At 52.6% G+C, this 20,387-nt stretch overlaps 8 protein-coding genes across 8 annotated transcripts; 4 read left to right on the top strand and 4 right to left on the bottom strand.

Annotated features, from left to right (window-relative positions):
- Positions 1 to 1,618: 1,618 nt before the first annotated feature.
- Positions 1,619 to 5,017, top strand: J4E92_003471 (uncharacterized protein; the record flags this gene model as incomplete). Its single annotated transcript, XM_051494868.1, has 1 exon — positions 1,619 to 5,017. One exon carries the CDS (start codon positions 1,619 to 1,621, stop codon positions 5,015 to 5,017), a length of 3,399 nt encoding a protein of 1,132 aa, XP_051355161.1.
- Positions 5,018 to 5,442: 425 nt separating this feature from the next.
- On the bottom strand, positions 5,443 to 7,549 carry SDH1_1 (succinate dehydrogenase flavoprotein subunit; the record flags this gene model as incomplete). The annotated part of the gene is made up of 5 exons (XM_051494867.1): positions 5,443 to 6,000; positions 6,054 to 6,536; positions 6,590 to 7,128; positions 7,176 to 7,360; positions 7,410 to 7,549. The coding sequence occupies 5 exons, from the start codon at positions 7,547 to 7,549 to the stop codon at positions 5,443 to 5,445; spliced, it is 1,905 nt and encodes a 634-aa protein (XP_051355160.1).
- A 798-nt stretch (positions 7,550 to 8,347) lies between these two features.
- Positions 8,348 to 8,893, top strand: J4E92_003469 (uncharacterized protein; the record flags this gene model as incomplete). Its single annotated transcript, XM_051494866.1, has 2 exons — positions 8,348 to 8,781; positions 8,848 to 8,893. 2 exons carry the CDS (start codon positions 8,348 to 8,350, stop codon positions 8,891 to 8,893), a joined length of 480 nt encoding a protein of 159 aa, XP_051355159.1.
- A 1,736-nt stretch (positions 8,894 to 10,629) lies between these two features.
- J4E92_003468 (uncharacterized protein) lies at positions 10,630 to 11,037 on the bottom strand (the record flags this gene model as incomplete). Its single annotated transcript, XM_051494865.1, has 1 exon — positions 10,630 to 11,037. One exon carries the CDS (start codon positions 11,035 to 11,037, stop codon positions 10,630 to 10,632), a length of 408 nt encoding a protein of 135 aa, XP_051355158.1.
- Positions 11,038 to 12,293: 1,256 nt separating this feature from the next.
- On the top strand, positions 12,294 to 13,358 carry J4E92_003467 (uncharacterized protein; the record flags this gene model as incomplete). The annotated part of the gene is made up of 4 exons (XM_051494864.1): positions 12,294 to 12,338; positions 12,391 to 12,419; positions 12,470 to 12,998; positions 13,053 to 13,358. 4 exons carry the CDS (start codon positions 12,294 to 12,296, stop codon positions 13,356 to 13,358), a joined length of 909 nt encoding a protein of 302 aa, XP_051355157.1.
- A 497-nt stretch (positions 13,359 to 13,855) lies between these two features.
- On the top strand, positions 13,856 to 14,158 carry J4E92_003466 (uncharacterized protein; the record flags this gene model as incomplete). Its single annotated transcript, XM_051494863.1, has 1 exon — positions 13,856 to 14,158. The coding sequence occupies one exon, from the start codon at positions 13,856 to 13,858 to the stop codon at positions 14,156 to 14,158; it is 303 nt and encodes a 100-aa protein (XP_051355156.1).
- Positions 14,159 to 14,428: 270 nt separating this feature from the next.
- Positions 14,429 to 16,227, bottom strand: J4E92_003465 (uncharacterized protein; the record flags this gene model as incomplete). The annotated part of the gene is made up of 2 exons (XM_051494862.1): positions 14,429 to 15,714; positions 15,759 to 16,227. 2 exons carry the CDS (start codon positions 16,225 to 16,227, stop codon positions 14,429 to 14,431), a joined length of 1,755 nt encoding a protein of 584 aa, XP_051355155.1.
- An 895-nt stretch (positions 16,228 to 17,122) lies between these two features.
- Positions 17,123 to 19,240, bottom strand: J4E92_003464 (uncharacterized protein; the record flags this gene model as incomplete). The annotated part of the gene is made up of 1 exon (XM_051494861.1): positions 17,123 to 19,240. One exon carries the CDS (start codon positions 19,238 to 19,240, stop codon positions 17,123 to 17,125), a length of 2,118 nt encoding a protein of 705 aa, XP_051355154.1.
- Between the last annotated feature and the right edge of the window lie 1,147 nt (positions 19,241 to 20,387).

Here is a 20,387-nt window from a genome sequence, read left to right as displayed (position 1 = left end):
CGCATCAGGCGATGGGTACCGTTTCATTGAGGAGGCTGCACTTGACAGGTGCGTGGTGCTAGGGGGGAGGCTTTGCGCACATGGGGAATGCGAGAAGAGAGCCAATTGAAGACAAAGAACAATATATGAGTAACAACAGAAGCCGCTAAGGCTGCGGCGAGGCGGACTTGTAGAACTACAAGACGTAGGCCGTCACACCCACTCAAAACGGTGACACCTCCGCAGGTACCCGTAGCTAATGCGCCGATGCCTCTGGCCAGCTGAATCACACTAAAGATGTTCGTCACTTCTTGCTGAAGGACCTTTGGTGACAGATCTCGATGTAGCTGCGTGATGAGTTTACGTCTGTCCTTGACTCATTTGTGCACCTCAATATATTGACAAGGCCTGTGACATTGAGTGTGTGCTCGATTCTGATTCCCGGGTACAACCATCATCCACACCACTACCCAATGTTTTGCTTTTTTGTCGTGATGGCTTGTTGGATCTGCCCGCCCGGCGGCCACTCCCATATCGCCCCGATGAACGCCGAACAAACCCTGCATAAGCGCGGGAAGAGCATGCCACCCACCTGCCATCTCCCCACCCACGTATTTCCCAAAAGCACGCTCACCGACACTCATAAGCAAGTGAGGCTCGACCGACCTGCAAATCACGCTCAATATCTCGCTGCCTGCAAGAAACTGCCTGCAAAAAGGCAGATCGAGGCTGAGAGGATGCGGGCCCTCATTTCTGCCTACCAGCGGTCAGCCAAACAACCCAGCCGGCAAGCCCGTTCGTGATCAGCCCTAGCCTTAGCCGCAGCACTACCTCGACCTGCCGAACTGGCTAATCAACTACTCTCCATTGGCCATTTACCGTGTTTGGGCACGCCGGGCCGCGGCTTACGATGCCCAGGTGGGAGAAGAGGACCTTTCTTCAGCTGTGACGGGCTGGGCTGGGTGGCGCTTTTTGATTTGACGATCCCCGGTGAGAACTAGAGGGACTGCTAGCTTCAGCCGCAGTTACGCATCTGGTCGTGTGAGGACGCGTGTATAAGAGGACTGAGGCAGGAGCCATTGTGGGACGAACAATAGCCTCACTCCCATTGTCCTCTTGTGCTGAACCATTTCGATCGTTCTGTTAGCGTTTGATCTGGTGTTGCGCACATATACCCCTCGTTGCTTTTTCTTTGGCTGGCTGCGCGGTCTTCGGCTTGAACTACTTGCATCTGCAAGGCTGGTCGTCACGTTCCTGCCTGTCACATCTCGTTCTTGCTACTTCGAGTAACGGGCGAGATCGTTGGACATCGTGACGTCGATTGCAGAGGCGGTAAGAGTACACAAGCGACCTCACAAGATACTCTGTGTTGCGTACCTAACAAAGCAACTACTCGCTGAACGGTGTTCGACTGAATGTAAGCCCAACGGTATCTCTTATTTACTCCTTCTGCTATCACTCCCATCTCCTTTTGTAGCTCCTGTCTTTCTGGTTGGATGCACCTACCATTTCCAGATCTTCGAGCAAGATGAGGCTTCCAGATTGCCCGCCAAGAAAACTGTCCCTTCTCAACCCAGTCGCAAGATCAGATCTAGCCGAGAGAATGCCACTAACACAACCTTCCAGCTTACCCAAAGATATGGCTGCAATAACAGCAGATGCGAAAGCGGCATGGGATGCCCATGTCGATACCCGCACAGGAGCAGAGCCTCCAAAACCAGCTGACCCATCTGAGATCAGCACACTCAGAAACAAAATCGGCAATTCCTTCAAAGCAGCAGCAGCTTTGCTAGGCGCAGCAGCAGCCCCGATTCCCGACCAGACAGGCGACGGCTCCAAGATTGCCCCAGAAGAGAAGGCTAGCTTGTACAAGAAGATTGAGGGCAGTCTTCGCGATATGTCTCACCTTGGTGTCGACAATATCCAAAGTCTATTGGAAATTCAGAAGGAGAAGATGCTTGGTGGCTATACTGACGACAAGACTTACCTGATGGAGGGTCTTATCCGGACCGCCGCCAAGCTGCCTGACGGATCCAAAACTAGGGACGCAGTTACAGGCAATTTCCTAGAGCAGCTGTGGAACGACTTGCAACACCCACCGCAGTCGTACCTCGGAGAGAAGTTCCAGTATCGATCCGCAGATGGCTCTAACAACAGTCTTGTCAACCCCCAAGTGGGCGCAGCAGGGACACCATATGCTAGAACAGTCAAACCATCTCAGATGCAGACCCCCGCGCGCCCAGATCCGGGTGTCGTATTCGACAGCATCATGACCAGGAAGCATGCAGAACTGCATCCCAACAGGATCTCGAGCATGCTGTTTTATCTGGCATCTATCATCATCCACGACTGCTTCCGGACGAGCCACGAGGACTTCGCCGTTTCCATGACATCTTCTTACCTCGATCTATCGCCCTTGTATGGAAGCAATCAGGCCGAGCAAGACATGATGAGGACCGGACGCGATGGAAGGATCAAGCCTGACTGCTTCTCAGAAGCGCGATTGTTGTTCTTCCCTCCTGGTGTAGGCGCCATGTTGATCATGTTCAACCGTTTCCACAACTACACTGTCGAGAACCTGGCCGCGATCAATGAACAAGGGCGCTTCAAGAAGCCTTCAAATGAAGCGCCCCAACCCACTGGCGATGCTGAGGCCGACAAGAAGGCAAAGGACAAGTACGATGCAACATGGAAGAAGTACGACAATGATCTGTTTCAGACTGGTCGTCTCATCACCTGCGGCCTTTACGTCAACATTATTCTGATCGACTACGTCCGCACCATTCTGGATCTCAACCGCACAGATAGTAACTGGCAGCTGAATCCCCGCGCTGAGGTAGCGAACCTACCCATGGGTGTTGGCAACCAGGTCTCGGCTGAGTTCAACCTCGTTTACCGATGGCACTCTACAGTGTCCGATCGCGACGAGAAATGGACGCAGGAGATGTGGGACGGTATGTTTGGCGAAGGTCGTGATCCCAAGTCTATCAGCAAAGGCGAGTTCCTTGGTACCTTGAACAAAGTTTACAGCAAGACCGATCCGGATCCATCGAAACGCAAGTTCGCTAATCTGGAGCGAAGCGAGTCCGGAACCCTACCTGACCAAGGCCTTGTTGACATCTTGACATCAAGCATTGAAGACTGTGCCAACTCTTTCGGGCCAAACAGAGTTCCCGCTGTTTTCCGTGCTATCGAGGTTCTCGGTATCGAGCAAGCACGTAGCTGGAACTTGGGCTCGCTCAACGAGTTCAGGAAATACTTCAAGCTCGAGCCGCACAATACTTTCGAAGACATCACATCCGACAAGTACGTGCAAGAACAACTCAAGCACCTCTACGACCATCCCGATAAGGTTGAAATCTACCCTGGCATCGTTGTCGAGGATGCGAAGCAACCCATGGCTCCAGGTTCCGGTCTCTGCCCAGGGTACACCGTCTCTCGTGCTGTCCTCTCAGACGCGGTAGCGTTGGTGCGCGGCGACCGATTTTACACTCACGATTACAACCCGCGCACATTGACTAATTGGGGCTACCAGCTTGCTGATAGCGATCTTGGTGTTGACAATGGATGCGTCTTCTACAAGCTTTTCCTGCGCGCTTTCCCACAGCACTTCAAGTACAACAGCGTGTACGCACATTACCCTCTAACGGTTCCCTCCGCGATGAAGGTTGCTCTCACCGATCTGAAGAAGGACAACTTGTACGACTTCAGCAAACCAGTTGCAACAGCACACCCACACTTCGTCAAGGAGTACAAACTCGCCACCGATATCATGAAAGACCAAGCTACCTTCAAAGTCGTCTGGGGCAGAGCCATGGAATACATCATGGGTCCCGCATCCGCCGACTTCATGCTTGCTGGCGACGGACCCAAGAATGCCGCATCAAGGCAAATGGTCAGCAAAGCCCTTTACGTCTCGTCGTGGGACAAGGAAGTACGCAACTACTATACGCTCAAGACCAGGGAGCTGTTGAAAGAGAAGAGCGTAAAGATTGCCGATTTCAACCAAGTTGACATCATCCGCTCCATCGGCAATCTTGCCCACGTCCACTTCTGCTCTGAGCTGTTCATGTTGCCGCTCAAGACGGCCGCACAGCCCTACGGTATCTTTACAGAGGCTGAACTCTACCTCATCATGTCGTCGGTTTTTGCGCTCATCTTCTTCGATGCGGATCCTGCTTCGTCTTTCCCTTTGCACGTCAAAGCAAGGAAGGCAACACAACTGCTTGGAAACATCGTTGAGAAGAACGTGCAGGCCATTGCAAACTCTGGAATCTTGTCCAGTATCATGGCGACTATCTGGCCTCAGGAAACTACCATGAAGTTCTATGGCGTGCATATGATCAAGCGACTGCTAGAGAGCGGCATGTCGCCAGAAACCCTCACTTGGGGTCATATTCTCGGTACAGCAGGTGGTATGGTGTCCAACCAAGGCCAACTCTTTGCTCAAACGATCGAATACTACATCCTCGGCAACGGCAAGAAGCACTGGCCCGAGATCCAGAAGCTTGCTGAAGACGACAGCGAAGAAGCGTTCGAAAAGCTGATGCACTACACCATGGAAGGAGGCCGTCTGAACGGCGAAACAGGCGTCATCCGCGCCGTTGCCAAACCCACCTCCATCACTGAGAACGGAAAGACGACAGACCTCAAACCAGGTGATGCTGTCTTTGTGAACTTACGCGTTGCATCTCACGACCCAGACGTCTTCCCCAACCCAGATGAAGTCGACATCACACGCTCCCTGGATTCCTACATCCACCTCGGATACGGTCCACACCAGTGTCTCGGACTACCGATGACGCGCATGGCGCTCACGACTATGCTTAGGGAAGTCGCTCGACTCAAGAATCTTCGCCCAGCGCTGGGTCCACAGGGCAAGATTCACAAGGTGGAGAAGAAGATGGGTCCGGGCGAGGAGAAGTACTCGTACCATGCTTACTTAACGGAGAATCAGGATATGTACTTTCCGTTCCCTTGTGGTAAGTCATCCGAACCTCTTGATTTGTCACTCAAACCGTTAGAGAACGTATGCTGACTTTATGTGTAGCTTTGAAGGTGTGCTGGGATGATTAGGTGGATGTAATGCTCACATCTGGAGCTTGATGATGGATGGATGACAGTGTATGATGAGATGAAGGGTTATGCGAAGGGTTTCGGTATAGTTTACAAAATGCCTACGTTATCTTCGAAGGCGAACGGCGTTGATAGCTGGAATGATATGTGTTCCCTACTCATCATTGCGTGGACCGATATCTCGTCGTGCTGCACAATGTATGGGAAACAAGAGACGACGAGTATGCACAATACCAGGCTTGATATTGTAGCAAAGTCCAGGGTGAACAAGCGTGCTAGCAAGGCGAATGAATAGGTCGATGTCAGCGTTTGAGTTGTACGTTAACGCCAGCAAGGCGACCAAAGACGAAACGTAGACCCCAACAAAGCCGAAGGTGCCGCGAGGTCTCAATACGAGCGCTTCATAGGTGGCACACTCGCCGCTTCTTTCTCATCCAACGTCGCCATCTGTACCGCCCTTGTACCAAACGTGACTTCCTGACCGACATTGCCCTGCCACGTCAGACTATGCTTCATCCATTCTTCATCATCTCTTTCCTTGAAGTCATCTCTCGCATGCGCGCCTCGACTCTCTGTTCTTGTCAACGCCGCCTTACTCGTCTGCGAGGCGTTCGTAAGAAGGTTGCGCAGTTCGAGCGTCTCGATAAGATCCGAGTTCCATATTAGGGACCGGTCTGTGACGCGGAGGTCGGTGGTATATTTCTTCTCAATATCGCCGAGTTGGGTATTGCCTTTGGATAGTGAGTCGTGGGTGCGGAATACAGCCGTGGTTGATTGCATGGTGGCTTGCATGTCGTTTCGTAAAGCGGCGGTCGGGATGGTTCCGTTCGCGTCTAGGAACGTGTTTATCTCGTTGATGGAGTCGAGGCCGACGTTTTCGGGGGCTGGAGTATGAGGCGCAGATGGGGAGTGATTCGCAGAGATGTGCAGTGCTGTTGCGCGGCCCTGAACATGGTCAGCATGTGCAGCAAGGTTACTAGGAGGATTTGAGTACTCACAAATACTACAATATCGAGCAAGGAGTTCGCTCCCAGCCGATTTGCGCCATGAACGCTGACGCATGCGGCCTCACCCGCGGCATAGAGACCGTCGACAACCGCTTCTTTCCCACTCTTGGCGTCTACATCCAGGACCTGTCCATGATAGTTTGTTGGTATACCGCCCATACAGTAATGTACTGTCGGCAACACCGGGATTGGTTCTCTCGTGATATCGATGCCAGCGAAGATTCCTGCTGTTTCAGCGATTCCAGGCAGGCGTTCCATAATAACGTCCTTTGGCAGATGCGAGAGTTGGAGATGTATATGGTCCTTGTTCGGTCCACAGCCGCGGCCTTCGAGGATCTCGAGATTCATAGAGCGAGAGACAACGTCGCGCGATGCCAGGTCTTTCGCAGTAGGGGCATAGCGCTCCATGAACCGCTCGCCTTCGCTGTTGAGGAGGTAGCCGCCTTCGCCGCGAGCGCCTTCTGTAATCAAGACCTAGTGTGGTCGTCAGTTGAAGGCTCTGTGATAGGTTATTTCCGTGAACGTACCCCTGCGCCATAGATGCCAGAAGGGTGGAACTGCACAAACTCCATGTCTTGGAGTGGCAGTCCTGCTCTTGAGACCATTGCGCTCCCATCGCCCGTACTTGTATGCGCGCTCGTCGCACTGAAGTAAGCTCTTCCGTATCCGCCAGTAGCCAGCACTGTGTTCCGGGCAAAAATTCTGTGAGTTGTGCCATCTTCCATATTCAGCGCTGTTATGCCCACGCACTTGCCCTCGCTCATCATCAAGTCGAGCGCAAACCACTCGATGAAGAACTGCACTCCTTCCTTGAGACTCTGTCCGTATAGCGTATGAAGCATTGCATGCCCGGTACGATCTGCTGCACATGCCGTTCTGTAGGCCTGCCCGCCTTTCCCGTATTTGAGCGATTGCCCGCCCAATGCTCGTTGGTAGATTGTGCCTTCGTTCGTCCGACTGAATGGCATGCCGTAGTTCTCGAGTTCGACGACTGCCGGGACAGCTTCGCGCGTCATGTAGTGTATCGCGTCTTGGTCACCGAGCCAGTCTGATCCTTTGATGGTGTCTGCTTGCATATTAGACAAAGCTAGCTTGGATGATACACTTGCTCACCATACATGTGCCATCGCCAGTCGTCCTCAGTCATGTTCCCAAGCGCAGCGTTGATTCCGCCTTGCGCAGCGACGGTGTGTGAACGGGTAGGGAAGAGCTTCGATACGCAAGCGGTCTTGAGTCCGGCTTCGGTGAGTCCTACGGCAGCTCGAAGGCCAGCGCCACCGGCTCCAACCACGATTGCACTGGTCCGAAGTTAGCTACATGCATCCGCATAGATTGAATGTCGATTACTCATAGTGGTGGTCAATGACTGTGAGTCCTTTGACATTTGGCCCATTGACGGAGGCGAACTTCCTGTGGTGTCCTGGGTTAAGTAATTGCCGGTGAGCACTGTACTGGCGGCGCGAGATGGCTCGCGCAAAGGCACGCATCATGAAGAGTGATGGGTGAAGAAGAGATACATTGGGTATTAGCTAGGTCGAGAGAAGCACCTCGAGACATCAGAATAGTACACGCGGTAGTTAGTACCAGTGGCGCTAGCATGTAGGCGTTCGGCATGCCACTCTAAGCTTCCCTCGGCTGTATAACGATCCAGGGTGGGTGGAGGTTGATAACGCGGAGAAGGACCCCTATACTTCAAAGTGCCAAATGCTTCTCGACAGCGGTGTTTCAGGAGTCAGAGAGAGGGAGGCCATCACTCGCGATGCTGTTGACCTGTCGAGACGCGTCGTCTGATGGCGTGAGAAGTTTGCGGGGTAGACGGGAGTGAATGTTGGAGACGCGATGTGGCGAAGATCTGGGCAGGAACGACATGACTCGTACATGCGCTACCCCGGAAGTGACAGCATCAACCAATCGGTCACAACGCATTACGCAAGGCGAGAGACCGATCAGCCTTCCGTCGGCTATACAATATTGCACTAGTCCAAGACATCAGTTTGTAACATTGCACCTCAGAATTCATAACAAATGCTCGCCCTTTGAGGCAGGCTTTGCTGGCATAAAACGCCAGGTGCACGCGATTCTGTGACGTCATATGACGAAGGCGTCCAACCATCTTGTTTGTGCGTCGAAGAGTCAAGGGCGTAGAAAGGGCTGATGCGGATAACGCGGGTGTATAGTCAATTTGAGAAAACCCCTGATACCTCAATGTGCTCTCGGGGAAGCTTTATAGCTCATAGACATACCTTTTCCCATACGCATAACAGACCTCGTCAAAGCATCCCAACATGACGACCGAATGGGCAAAGAAATGGCTTTCCGACGCCTCATCCACTCCAGCATCTAAACACCAGATCACCATCATCGACGAACTCCTCTCCTCCAAGACCCCACCCAAAACCTGTGCCTCCGCAACAGCATCCCTCGTCGAAGCGCAAGACGACATCAGCTACGCACTAGCCGATCTCGTTGGTGTCTACTATTCGGCTGCTGAATCATGTACTAGTTTGAAGGAACTGGAACTACTTGTAGCATATCTCGTTGAACTAGCAAGACTACCCGATGCTGTGAACCGAGGGCCAGAGGCCAGGAGCTGGGATGTACCTGGCCTTGAGCCACCACCCAAAATCGAGGTCGGAGAGGTCATCGTGATTGAAGGGAAGAGGTTGTGGAGTCAGTTACCGTGGTTTAGTATGCACCTTACGGAGACGTTCCAGGGTACGTTTGTCAAATCTTTATGCTGCCGGCTGTGACCCTATACATTCCATGGCTGACGTTTTCATGATAGGTCCCGAGCTATGGACTCACAGTATCCGGAACCCAGCAACCCCTGAAGTTGCAACCAGAAAATGGAAAGACTTCAACACTCTCCTAGCACTTACCGCACATGATCCTGACGCCCAAACTACACCAGCTCTCGCAGACTATACCAGACTGTCTCGTGTGACTTTAGCCATGGCCCTGGAATATTCGCCTGGTACAAGGCTGGGCAAGAATACAGCCATGCATGTACCGGCGGCTGCACAGTGGCTTTTGATCGCGGGGAAAGATATAGAGGAAATGTGTGAGGCGGGTGCGGAGTCGATACCTGGGGGTGACCTCTGGGTGGAAAGAGGAGGGGGCGATGTTTGCGATGTGGCAAGGTTGCAATTCTGGAAGGAGAGATTGAGAGACTCTGGGTTTTGACGTCGATGTTGGTAAGAATAAGCCGACGTTAGATAACGTTACTCAGCTATGCGCCTATACAAAAGAGATAATTGAACAGGCCTGGAGCCTACATCGCCGTTAGATCGCCCGATTTAGCATGTATTCAAATCAATGTAGGCTGCAGACCTGTTTAGCATTTTGCTAGGGTAACGTGTATGAGCATGAGGTTGTTCCCCGCTTCACTCATGACTAAATTATATCCACGCCAATCTATCCTGGTTCGACTACCCTAATGTCTCGGTATGTACCAGATCGATCTCTCAGCTTTCCTAGCAGCTTCGCTTGAGACTTCAACCTCGACCGTTACCGTGCTTTCATCTAACCGGCCAATATTTCCTGCGTATTGTTCCCCGGGACGCAAAGGTCTTAGCTTAGGTATGGTTGATGCCGACGTCGACACCGACGCCGACACTGATGGCCTCTCATCCGACGACGAAGCAGAACACGTTGTTTCTAATGTCGGTCGTCTAGGTTTTGATGAACGTTCTTGGGTAACAGGCAGTTGTATTGGAGCGCCATTATTGCATACAGGTATACATGGAGGGTGCACGATGGTCTTCGTGCGTTTCTTCGGTGAAGTGCTGGAAGTCGTGGTTGTCGAGAAGGAGCTTGCACGCGTTCGGTTACTAGAAGGGGATATTGAACGACTTGATGATGATGATGAATTTTGGTCGGCCGTGTATCCAGACGTTGCGAGCGAAGTGCCAAAGACGCCTAAGTAAGACATCTTGCGTGTCTATAAGTTGGACTCAGGGAGATGGTGTGACCAGTCGATTGCTATTTGCTCTGCGTTCAGATGTCGTAGGACTTTCCCAAAGTCTCACGGGACTAAGGTGCGTCGGAGGTTGTCGCTCGGGGTGAAACAGAGCGTCGTTGAGCCAGGTGCCTGCGCCTTCATTCGTACAACCGATCTGGCAAAGGTCTTTCGGAATCGTTACTAACGAGCCGGTCGAGTCTGTGTGGGGGCGGCGGAACATTATGGCGCTTTGGAGTATGTGATGTAACCACTGTATCGTGAATGGACGTTATCGCTGGAGAGTAAGTGAATAGTGTCAGACAGCGTGAAGAAACGAAAAGCACAGGCGAGCTCTTTTGACACAGTCTCATTTGGTATAGTACTGTATCCACAGTGCTCGATCAAAAGATCCAGAAGCTGGCTAATACCAGTCGAGCTCATAATAGTAGCAATGTTCACCTGGGAATAAAAACGCCTTTCCAATGCCAAACGCCAGCGGCTATGCATCCCTCCAGGCAATGCAATCGCTATGTCGCAACCCATAAAGTCATAATACAATCGTGTCGTGTCATTTTGCGCCATTCCCATGCTAAAACGCCTGAAGATCCCAACTTTTGCTTGCGTCGGTCATCGTTGCATGTACATGCCGGTGGTGACCATGACATTGCCATAGCGCTCGTTGGCGCGCCAGAGGTACTTTAGGAAAACGATAGCTTTCAGGTAGACTTTCATAATGCGCCTCCGTCGGACTCGATCGGCTTCCAGGATTTTGCGCAGCGCCTTGGAGACAGCAAAAGGTGAGGCGACCCTCCGGGATGGTGACTGGATTATGGCGGGCCACGACGTCGCTCGGGTCAGCGTCGGCGGACTCAGGTCGGAAACCTCGGGTAAGAAAGCCGCTGGGGTCTCGGGCGCATCGTTAAGTGAAGCAGGACCAAATTGGGCGTCGAGAGGTTCATACTCGAAGACTTCTGGAATGCTTCCAAGCGTGGGAGAGAAGGCCGCTGAGCGGGGAGTGCCGGGTTGATGTGACATTTGGGTGGTAGTATTTTCTTTTGCTGGTGGTTGTCCTCTTCTTGGTGGTGAGGGACGGGCGGGTTGCTGTTGCTGCTTGGGTGCGCGTGGTGAGAGTTGGATGGAGGGTTGGCTGGCTGGCCAGAGCGGAACGGAGAAACGCCTAAACATGGAGCCCGTTTGTTTTGCTGACTGATTGAGGAGAGCGTCGCATCGTTGCGGTGAAAACAGCAGCATGTCGGACAGTGAATGTGTTGCACGACGAGGCTGAGGTGAGGACGAGATTGGGAAAACGAAGGAAAGCAAAGCGCTGGCGGCACCGCGGATTAAGGCTGACTTTCACCCATTGTTAGTCGTGTGTATAAACAGTTAATCCCCGCTTTTGCAGGACGGGAAGGGCACTAGGCACTGGGGCCCAATGATGTTAGCATACGGGCGACGGTGATCGTGTGGACAAACGCGTTTGTTTTGCAGACAACACACTGGCAAGCCACTTCCCGTGGTCACACGAGCTGGGAGCACGCTGACCTTTGACGAGAAGACGCGCTGCTGCTGCCTCACACTCGTGGGTGCTTTGCGAGGAGGTGAATATTACCCCGCTCAGGCATTGTGCGATTGTAGATGAGGCATGACGTCGCTATGGAAAAAGTTTGGATCGAGAGATCGAGAACTCACATCAACCGGCGCAGAAGCCGCCAACGGTAACGCTAGCCTCTAGCCCAATCACGCGTGAGACGCCCCTTCCTGTCCCCGACTCCTTCACACCACCATTGACTGCCTCTACCACATGGCCAGGGTGATACGCCGTCTGTGTGCAGCCGCCTGATGCAGCCCATCGCAGATGCAAGCGTGCGTGTCCTTTGATGCGTCACCGGGTAGTCAGAGCCCTGCCATGTCGCTTTCAGCTGCCTTGTCCTCCGCGGACTGCCCTTGCCGTGGCCTGCGTCTCACCGATGAGGGCATGCTCAGGCTTTGCACGTTTCACGGCGACGCCCAGCAAAGATAGGCATCAACTGAGCAGTAATCATCTTCTGCGCTGAGATAGATGCAGAAGGTCCTCGGCACCCTTGTACGGCGGTAACCTACCGCCTGCTTGGGATGCGGAGAAGCCAAAGCTATACAGCACCAAAGTTCCTCTCATCTCCCGCTGCAGGTCTGCCTGTCTGCCATCGCCTCTGCGACATTGCCTACGACGGCTTCTTTCGCTTTTGCTACTACTCTACCTAGCCGCCTCTAGCATCGACTAGGCTGCCTGACTCCGAGTCACCATCAGCAAAATGACGTACACCAGGAAGCAGGTCGTGACTTGCATCAGCGTGCTAGTAGGGTCTCATGCGGTGCGAGCTTTCACGTGCCCGTTCTAACAATATCCAGTATCTCGTCATCGCAACCGCGCTCGCAGGGTGAACTCCCATCGTAACCGACGATGCTAGAAGCGCGCTAACACGTCTAGGTGGGCTGCCTCCCGCGCGAACGCTCGTTCTGTGCCCATCTCCGACACGTTGACCGGCTTCACTACGGCTCTACCCATCGTCTCAGGCCTCCTGCTCGAGTGCGGCTATGACTTCACGCGTCGGCAGGAGCGTCGCAAGCATCTGGGCCGCGGCGAGATCCAGCGCCCGCCACTCGTAATCATCGCGAACACGCTCATCTTCATCTACTCGTCGGTCGTCATTACCCTCGTCGGCACTCATGCCGCGCCGCCTTCTGGATTAGACTGCGGATTGCGCGAGCGCTGGCAGACGTTGTTCAAGCACAAGGATGCGAGTGCCATCCGACAGATCCAGGATGCCTTTGAGTGCTGTGGCCTAGCCAACGCGCGCGACATGGCATGGCCTTTCCCAGACAAGACACACAAAGCCGACGCATGCCAGATCACGTATGCTGGCAGAGCTGATGGCTGCTTTACATTTTGGAAGGCTGAGGAGCAGGTAGTTGCCGGCATGCTCATGTCCGTTGTGGGCATGGTTTTCATCTGGCAGGTACGTAGTGGGGTTACAGCGCTCCGAGACGCCAATGCTAATTCGACCCCCTAGATCCTCATCATCGCTATTCCCACCCAGAAGGAGTCCTGGCTGCATCGTATTGCGCCGGACCGTATCTCCCGCATGATCGCCGACGAGCGCAACGGCGACACCGAGCCTCGACGAGCCATCGATTACATGCCCGGCGGATACAACAGCAGCCGTTACTCCGACCGCATCGAGGAAGAGACGGAAGAAGACAGCCAGGACTCAGTCCGTGCTATTGAGGAGGGCAATCGCCGCCTCGATGGCGCGCTGCCAGGACATGTTGAGCGCGACCAGCAGCCTAGTGTCGAGAACGAATGGGCGAGGAACTAGCGGATTGGATGTATACCAACTGCGGTAGTTTGCAATCACGCACTAGACGTTCGAGAAGCGACATGGCAGAAAATTGGGGTGCCAGTTCTGTGTGAAGTCACAGCTCTGTGCAGCTCGAGACTAGTCATCTCATACCGATTGCGACTAGAAGCTGGAATACAATGGACTAGTTCGGCTGGTCAAGCATCTAGTTTCCGAGACAACACTGTCCACGACTGCAGTGTCGTCTTAAACATGTCTTTCCCGAGTCAGACAGTATGGGCTGTTCCAAACAATGCAACGTAGTGTCTTACATCGTCAACTATAACTATTTAGCGCATGCTTTCGACCGCTATCACTCACAATGCACTTCAATCTCATTCGTATATACTCAAATCAACATGTTCGCTCACAGTGGACTGCTCGAGGCAGACTGACATACTTATATAATGTTCGACTCTCGAGTCCTATATACCCGCAGACCATCACAAACACCACATCACACGCACGTCACAGCAATGTCCTCTGCCAAAAACACCACCACTTATCTGTGCTCGAACAGGCCGCGCCTTAACAGTGTAAACGCAGCCCACACCTTCGATGACATTCTCCCACCAGAGAGAATGACAACATGGGAAGACTTGGACGCCAAAAAGAAGGACAAGTTTTCCCACAAGGTCAAATCCAAGGTGGGGAGTACCGCAAAGTCCGCTTTGGCCAAGACCAAGGAGAAATTGGCGGAGGGCAAGGCGAAAAAAGAAGCCAAGAAGGCTGAGAAGGAGGAGGGGAAGAAGACAAGGATCGATTCCGTAGTGGATTGATTCAGTTGGTGGAGGAGGAGTGCATGAGGGCATGTAATGCGGTGAAACGAAGTTTGTTTGACAATTTAAATTCTGAGCTTGGTGATCACTGTATATTTCATCGAGTAAGCGCCCTAGTGGCTCTTATCGTTGCGTACGTGTCGACTCTCTTGAGGCGAAACTATCCACTCACTTCAGTGCTGATTATTGATAGCATGCAAGATTTCATTGACTATTGACTCAGAGCTAAGAGGTGGGACGCTGTCTATGGTGCTCTAGCGATCTTCCTCGTCAGGATGGTTTGGTGATGAGAGCGTCGAATTGCTCTGATAAGCGATACCTTATGCGCTGTCTCTTTCTTTCGCTGCCATTCGGATCCCATGCTATGACTCGTATTTGGTCGTCGCTAGGTGATTCTTGATGTGCTTCTAATGCGTCACTTACAGCTTCGTCTACGCAAGCAGACGCGAGACTGGTACTTGGCTCATAGAAGACCTCTTCATCAATGTCCTGGAAATTGGAGTCTTCCCAATCGGATGCATGCGCTTTTTCCAGACTGTTTCCATGCCCTTCCGTTGCTTCCTCAGTGTCTGTCGCTGTATCATCTTGGTCGAGTGGTGGAGGGTCTAGGGAGTGCTCCTGGTTGCTCTCGTGGTCGTCGAGCTTTGACTCCTCTATAGGCATCGTCTCCATTATTGATAGATCGTTGTCCTCATCATTATCGACTTCTTGATGCTTGGGTTGGACGACTGATTCGAGCAAGACATCATCGACTGGTGATGTGGGTCCAAGATGCATGGGCGGTGGGCTGATAACGTCTGCATCGTCCTCGATTACTTTGATGGCCTCATTCTCCGGACTTTGGCTGGTAGTATCTTCAGTACCAGAAGAACCATTATCAGGTAGATCGGCATCGTACACACGTAGCCATGGCGCATGTACTTCCTCAGTAGTACCACCATGGTCGTCCGACAGCCGGTGCAAACTTCCGCTGACAGAGACCATAGGTGTTTTGTGCTCTTTTACCGCAGCCTCCAGTAACGCAGCTTCTTGGCGCTCAAGCTCAGCTCTCTTTGCCGCAAACTCTCTCTTGATATCTGCTAATCTCCCGTCTAGTAACTGTTTGTTGCGTACAAGCTCTTCGATAGCATTATGGGTTCTCTGTCGTATATTTGAGAGAAATTTGCCGCATTTGTCGTCATGTAAGAGCTGCGCAAGAAGTACAGCATCGGTAAGGTGCTGTAAGAGTTCACTGGAAGCCAGGCGAACTCGGTGAACAGCGTTATGTCGGAGCTGGATAATCGATTCCATGAGACCGGGCAAAGGCTTTACATCGTCTTTCATGTCGTCCAATTTGAGTTCTTCTCGGTAGATGAGCAATGTTCTGGCCCATTGATTGAGTTCGACTGCCTCTGCGCAGTCCCAACCTTCACGATGTAAAAGCCCAATCAGCCTCTCCTGCGCAAAGTCGAAGCAGGCCTTTTCAAGAGTGTATTGTACTCTGACGAGGATGCGATGCTGGTCCCAGAGTGGTATGGCTACGGAATCGAACGACTGCGTGTGCGAGGCTGCTTGAACTTTTTTTTTCAGCACGGCTTGAGAATACGTTGATGCCACATACCATTCTCAATCTTCTCTCTCTCCTTCCTGGCTTTAAGCCTGTCACCGATACCCATGAGTTCCTCGGGACTATATACCCCTCCTACGGGCTGCATAGCTGCTGCACTACTTGCTGCAGTGCTGGACTCGGTAACTGCTGGCTGCACAGCCGCTACGCTGTCCGTTCCAGTCTGGAACACGGGGGCATTTACTGGACTGGGCTCATTCGAAAGGCCCCCAAAGACATCAGGAAAGCGTGTTTTCGCTTTCTCGGTTGAAGCAAAGATCTGGTTTCCTGACAGAGCGAAGGCTACCGCGGTAATACCTTCCACTCCATATCTTTGAACCAGAGGCGCAACCTTGGCGTCATATCTATACTTCTCAATATTCTTGCGAATCTTTTTCGCAGTGCTAGGCGGTGTTGGACCAATGCTGAAAATGTCCTTGAGCGCCAGGTACACTTGCTTCTCGGTCAACGGAGGAGCGGCCATGATTCTTTATAGTACAATTTCAGGTAAAAAGGGAGGGGAAGCAGTAGTATTGTACATCGCGTTTCCGGCCTTCGTGGCTAGCTATATGTAAAGGCGCCTCAACCGCTGCGCCTCAATGTTGCCTTGAGGAGCTTGCGCATAAACATTCACTCAGCTGGAAATGCACCCCGCGCCTGGATGTCTTGCCCAGCGAATGATTGACCCGGGTTGACGCCATACCTGTGGGCTAGACTGCGAGCCTCAGGCGTGGCTTGCTTTCCGACGTGGCTTCCTGGCGTAGAAAGCCGAACACGGATCCCACTCCCGTCCAAATTGAGGCTCGGTACATAGCAAACGTCTGCCTGAATGGGGGGCTCGTGAATGCCTATAGTCTTAGGCCTGCGAATAATGCTCTCGCTGGTGTGTCGCGTCATACGAGTCCATCGCGATCGCAATGTGGTGTTTGAGGAGAGAAGCAGGTGCGGGTGCGGGCCGGCGGCAGGAGCCCTGCTGATCCTTGAAATTCGCCGTTCCAGCCCCCCAAATTTGGCGCCCTCGTCTGGCGCGACAACAAGACGGTCGGCGCGCCAAAGCATTGCCATGGGTTCACGTCAATCAAGGCAGAAACTGAACACCTTGGAGCCTACATTAAGATCTTATTTTCAAATCTACTTGTCTCATCACAATGTACTCTGCAGACCTGTTCAGTTTGTACGTATCTGAGGTGAACTTAGATCACATCCAGGATAGCATCTCATTTGCGCAATGAGCTTTCGAAGGGTGCGCAACCCCAACCAGACATCGGATTCTTGCATATTGAAAGGTTTTGATGGAATCGCGCTCCCAGGTCGCAATCATGTCGTCTTATGAGCAAAGCTCAGCGCTTACATACCTATCTACACAACATCAACTACGCCTACTCCGCAACGAACGTGGAGCTATCCCAGCCATACACCTTCTTCAAGCGCCGGGAGTAGATGAAAAGACGTCGCCCCTCGATACTCGCCTGGTGCGGCCGATGAAGCGTTATGTCCCTCCGCACCGACACCTTCTCGGGAGGAACGAATGTGAAAATTGAGCCGACTTTGGGATCAATCGTAAAGCCGAAGTCTGTCATGGCAGCTACGAATGCGTCCCAACGTACTGGGCTATGAGCTGCTGACGATCTTGAGAACAGCGACGAGAAGACGGCGGCAGTGGAGGCTTTGACGTAGAATGTCTCCTTTGACGAAGCGGGCTGGTCATTCGTGGTGGCTTGTGGCGTTATGTCGTAGATGGGGGTTTGCGCCGGCCGTGTCTTCTCCTTCTGCTTGCGCTGCTCGATGTTCGATGCTGGGGTCTCGGGAGCTGACGGGGCCTTGTATTCGGGTTGGCCTTGACTAGCTTTTGCCTTTTGCTGCTCGTACTGTTGCTGGATGCTAGACGCGCAGTTTTCGACTAGATCCTGATACAGAAATCCAAGCTTCGTACCCGCCTTCTCAACGACATATTGATCTAGTGCTGCAAGAGCGCCTTCAGCCATGCCTGGCTCCAGCAAGTTGTCGATCGGAATGGCGTACTCGCCGAGGTCTATACCGTCTTTCCACGACCTCAGCTCCTTGTCCAAAGCTGTGTAGCCCGGTACGAATGGCTGGCTTTTCTTGTGGTTCGGTGCGGGTAATTGCGCGACTAACGAAAGAGATTGGACGAAGGTGACGATGATGGCCAGGTCTCCGAGACAGTCATATTCTCGTTCCGAGAGATTGTCTCGCTCTAGCGGATGGGCTCGATGGAGATCTTCTAGCTTCTGAAGCCACTGCGCAGCCCCGGACCAATTTGTATCCTCCTGGCAGAGTCGAAGCATGTAGTGTAACTGCGGGTTCTCTACTGTTAAAGACTCGGGGCTTCGTTTCAGCAAGATGCGCGGAACGTCGTCCTTCTGTACGGTCGACATGCGCTTGAACCACTTGCCGCCTCCCATGCCGACGGCCACACTACGTTTGAATCCATTCTGAGCGCGCAGATACTCCAGGTGGCAAGTGTTCGACAGCTCCTTGAGGATAGTCGCTCGAAACTGTTTGTCTGATGACTCCTTCAGCAAATCCATGAGACGGCCAATGTAGTTCCATGTGGCAGCGATCTTTACCGCGTTCTGGACGGCATCGAATACAGCGCCGCTGATGTATTTATCTGTATGTACAGGTAACATACGGCCCTTCTCGTCGGCGACAAGTTCCGGCCTACTGAAGAAGCAAAAGTTGACTTCATGGGCTAGAAGGGTAGGCTCAGTGGAGATCAGACTAATGAGATCTTCACGCGACGACACCTGATCGCGAGCCATGTCAGCGAGGTCTGAGAGTTCGGCCTTCTTCGGAGCCGAGTGTACGGATAACTTTGCTAGAGCTGCAGTCGCCTCGTCGGCTGGCTTCTTCGGGCGCTTCGTCTGGGTTCGCGTGGTAGACGCGGTATCGAGAATGTCTTCAATGCTGATGTTGAGTAGCTGCATCAGATTCACCTGTCGCATGAGAATTAGCTCGCCAGTAGCTTGGGGTACTATGACTTGAGCTTGTATGGCCGGCTTCATGTTTGCCAAAACCTCTTCCCGCTTTTCTGCGAGGATCTGGACCGATTCGCCGTAGCCATCCTCCGTCAAGAAAAGCGTGTAACAGTTCTTGAATTGGGCGGCGTCTTGGAGCCGTAGGTTCTTCCTCTGCATCATATCAACTATATGCGCGTGATCGCCTGGACGTCCATTGAACCCTGTCGCGTATTGGTCTTTGAGTGGCAGGGTTGCCCGGTGCTTTAGCATATCGAGGAAGAAATTTGATGAAGGGGCAGTAATGTCGCGAATATTCCATTCAGGGATGAACTTGTAGACATTCTCTAGGCTCGTATCTTCAGCATGCTTTAGCACAGCGCCATCACGAGAGCCAGCCTGCATGATCTTCTTGCGTTGTTCTTGGCTAAGCGAACGCCACCTCTCTTCGATGCGGGGGCCATGCTGTCGGTATTTGTTGGCAAGATCGCGATGGAGTTCCCTGAGTGTTTCGTTCATTTTGTCTGCGTAGGTGGGAGTTGGGCGTGGGAAGTGTGATTTGCTGGGGGTGGGGGTTTTGTCGCGGGTTGATCCAGGTGCCACGCTAGAAATCTACTTGTCGGGAACTCGACTACCTAGGTAAGCCTATCTAGGCTTAGCACGTCTGTCGTCCAGCCCTCGAAGAATTGAACATATGTTTCATTGCTTTGATAGTCGATACAAGACACAAAAAATGGGGGAGGAAAACGATTGGAACGTACGAGAGGCAAGTGATCGCCACACGTATCAGCCGCGGTACCTTTTGGTCTCTGGCAGTCCATCCAAAGCCCGAGCAGTGGCGCAGCGACGCGGACTCAAAACCAGGCAGGCACACGCGGCTTGTATTCTGCTGACATCTCGGTCGCTGTGCGCGCCTATGAATTCTGAATCACATTCTGAGTGCTTAGGATAAACATGTATCTCCATGTACATTTGCGGAGGAAAGGTGGGTTTAGCTTGAAGATGTAGCACTCAAATGACTAAAGGCTTTCTACGTCACCTTGAATGGCAATGCTGTAAGAGAGGTCTACCTAGGTGAGTACCCATGATGAGCCCAGCGCCAGGTATCCGTACGCAATCAGAAAGCGAACAGATGTTTGATTTCAAGCTCCCTCGATTTTGCATTCACTGGTCCCTCCGGCTGCAGGGGCGTCTAGAATACGCCAACGCGCAAAAGCGGCGCGATTGACACCACCCTCACGCATCCTGCATACGGCTGCCGCGGGCCCTGTCCTCATCCTCCAATTGACTACACATTTGCTGAGTAAATGCCACAGTAGGCCGTGCTTTCTATCCTGTCAAAGCGTAGCTTGCAGGGGTCCCAACGCCAACGATACGCCAACGCGCAAAAGCGGTGCGATCGCCACCACCCTCACGCACCCTGCATACGGCTGCCGCGGGCCCTGTATGACCGAAGTTGATGGCAAGATGCTTAGATCGTCATCTATGTAAGAGCCGCTCACGTCCACCAACATTAGAAGATGAAGACGAAGACTTGTTATGTTTGTTTACTTCAATCGCCTTCAACTCTTCCGTCACAAATATTTATCCACAACGCAATCCGCGTCTATCTTCTGTGCAGATGTCATTTAGCATGTCACCAATTCTTTTCTTGTCCATCGCACTC

The sequence above is a fragment of the Alternaria infectoria genome (assembly GCF_024043175.1).
Source record: "Alternaria infectoria strain BMP 0036 chromosome Unknown scaffold_4, whole genome shotgun sequence".
Lineage (NCBI taxonomy): Eukaryota > Fungi > Ascomycota > Dothideomycetes > Pleosporales > Pleosporaceae > Alternaria > Alternaria infectoria.
This window is presented reverse-complemented; position numbering and strand designations above follow the sequence as displayed.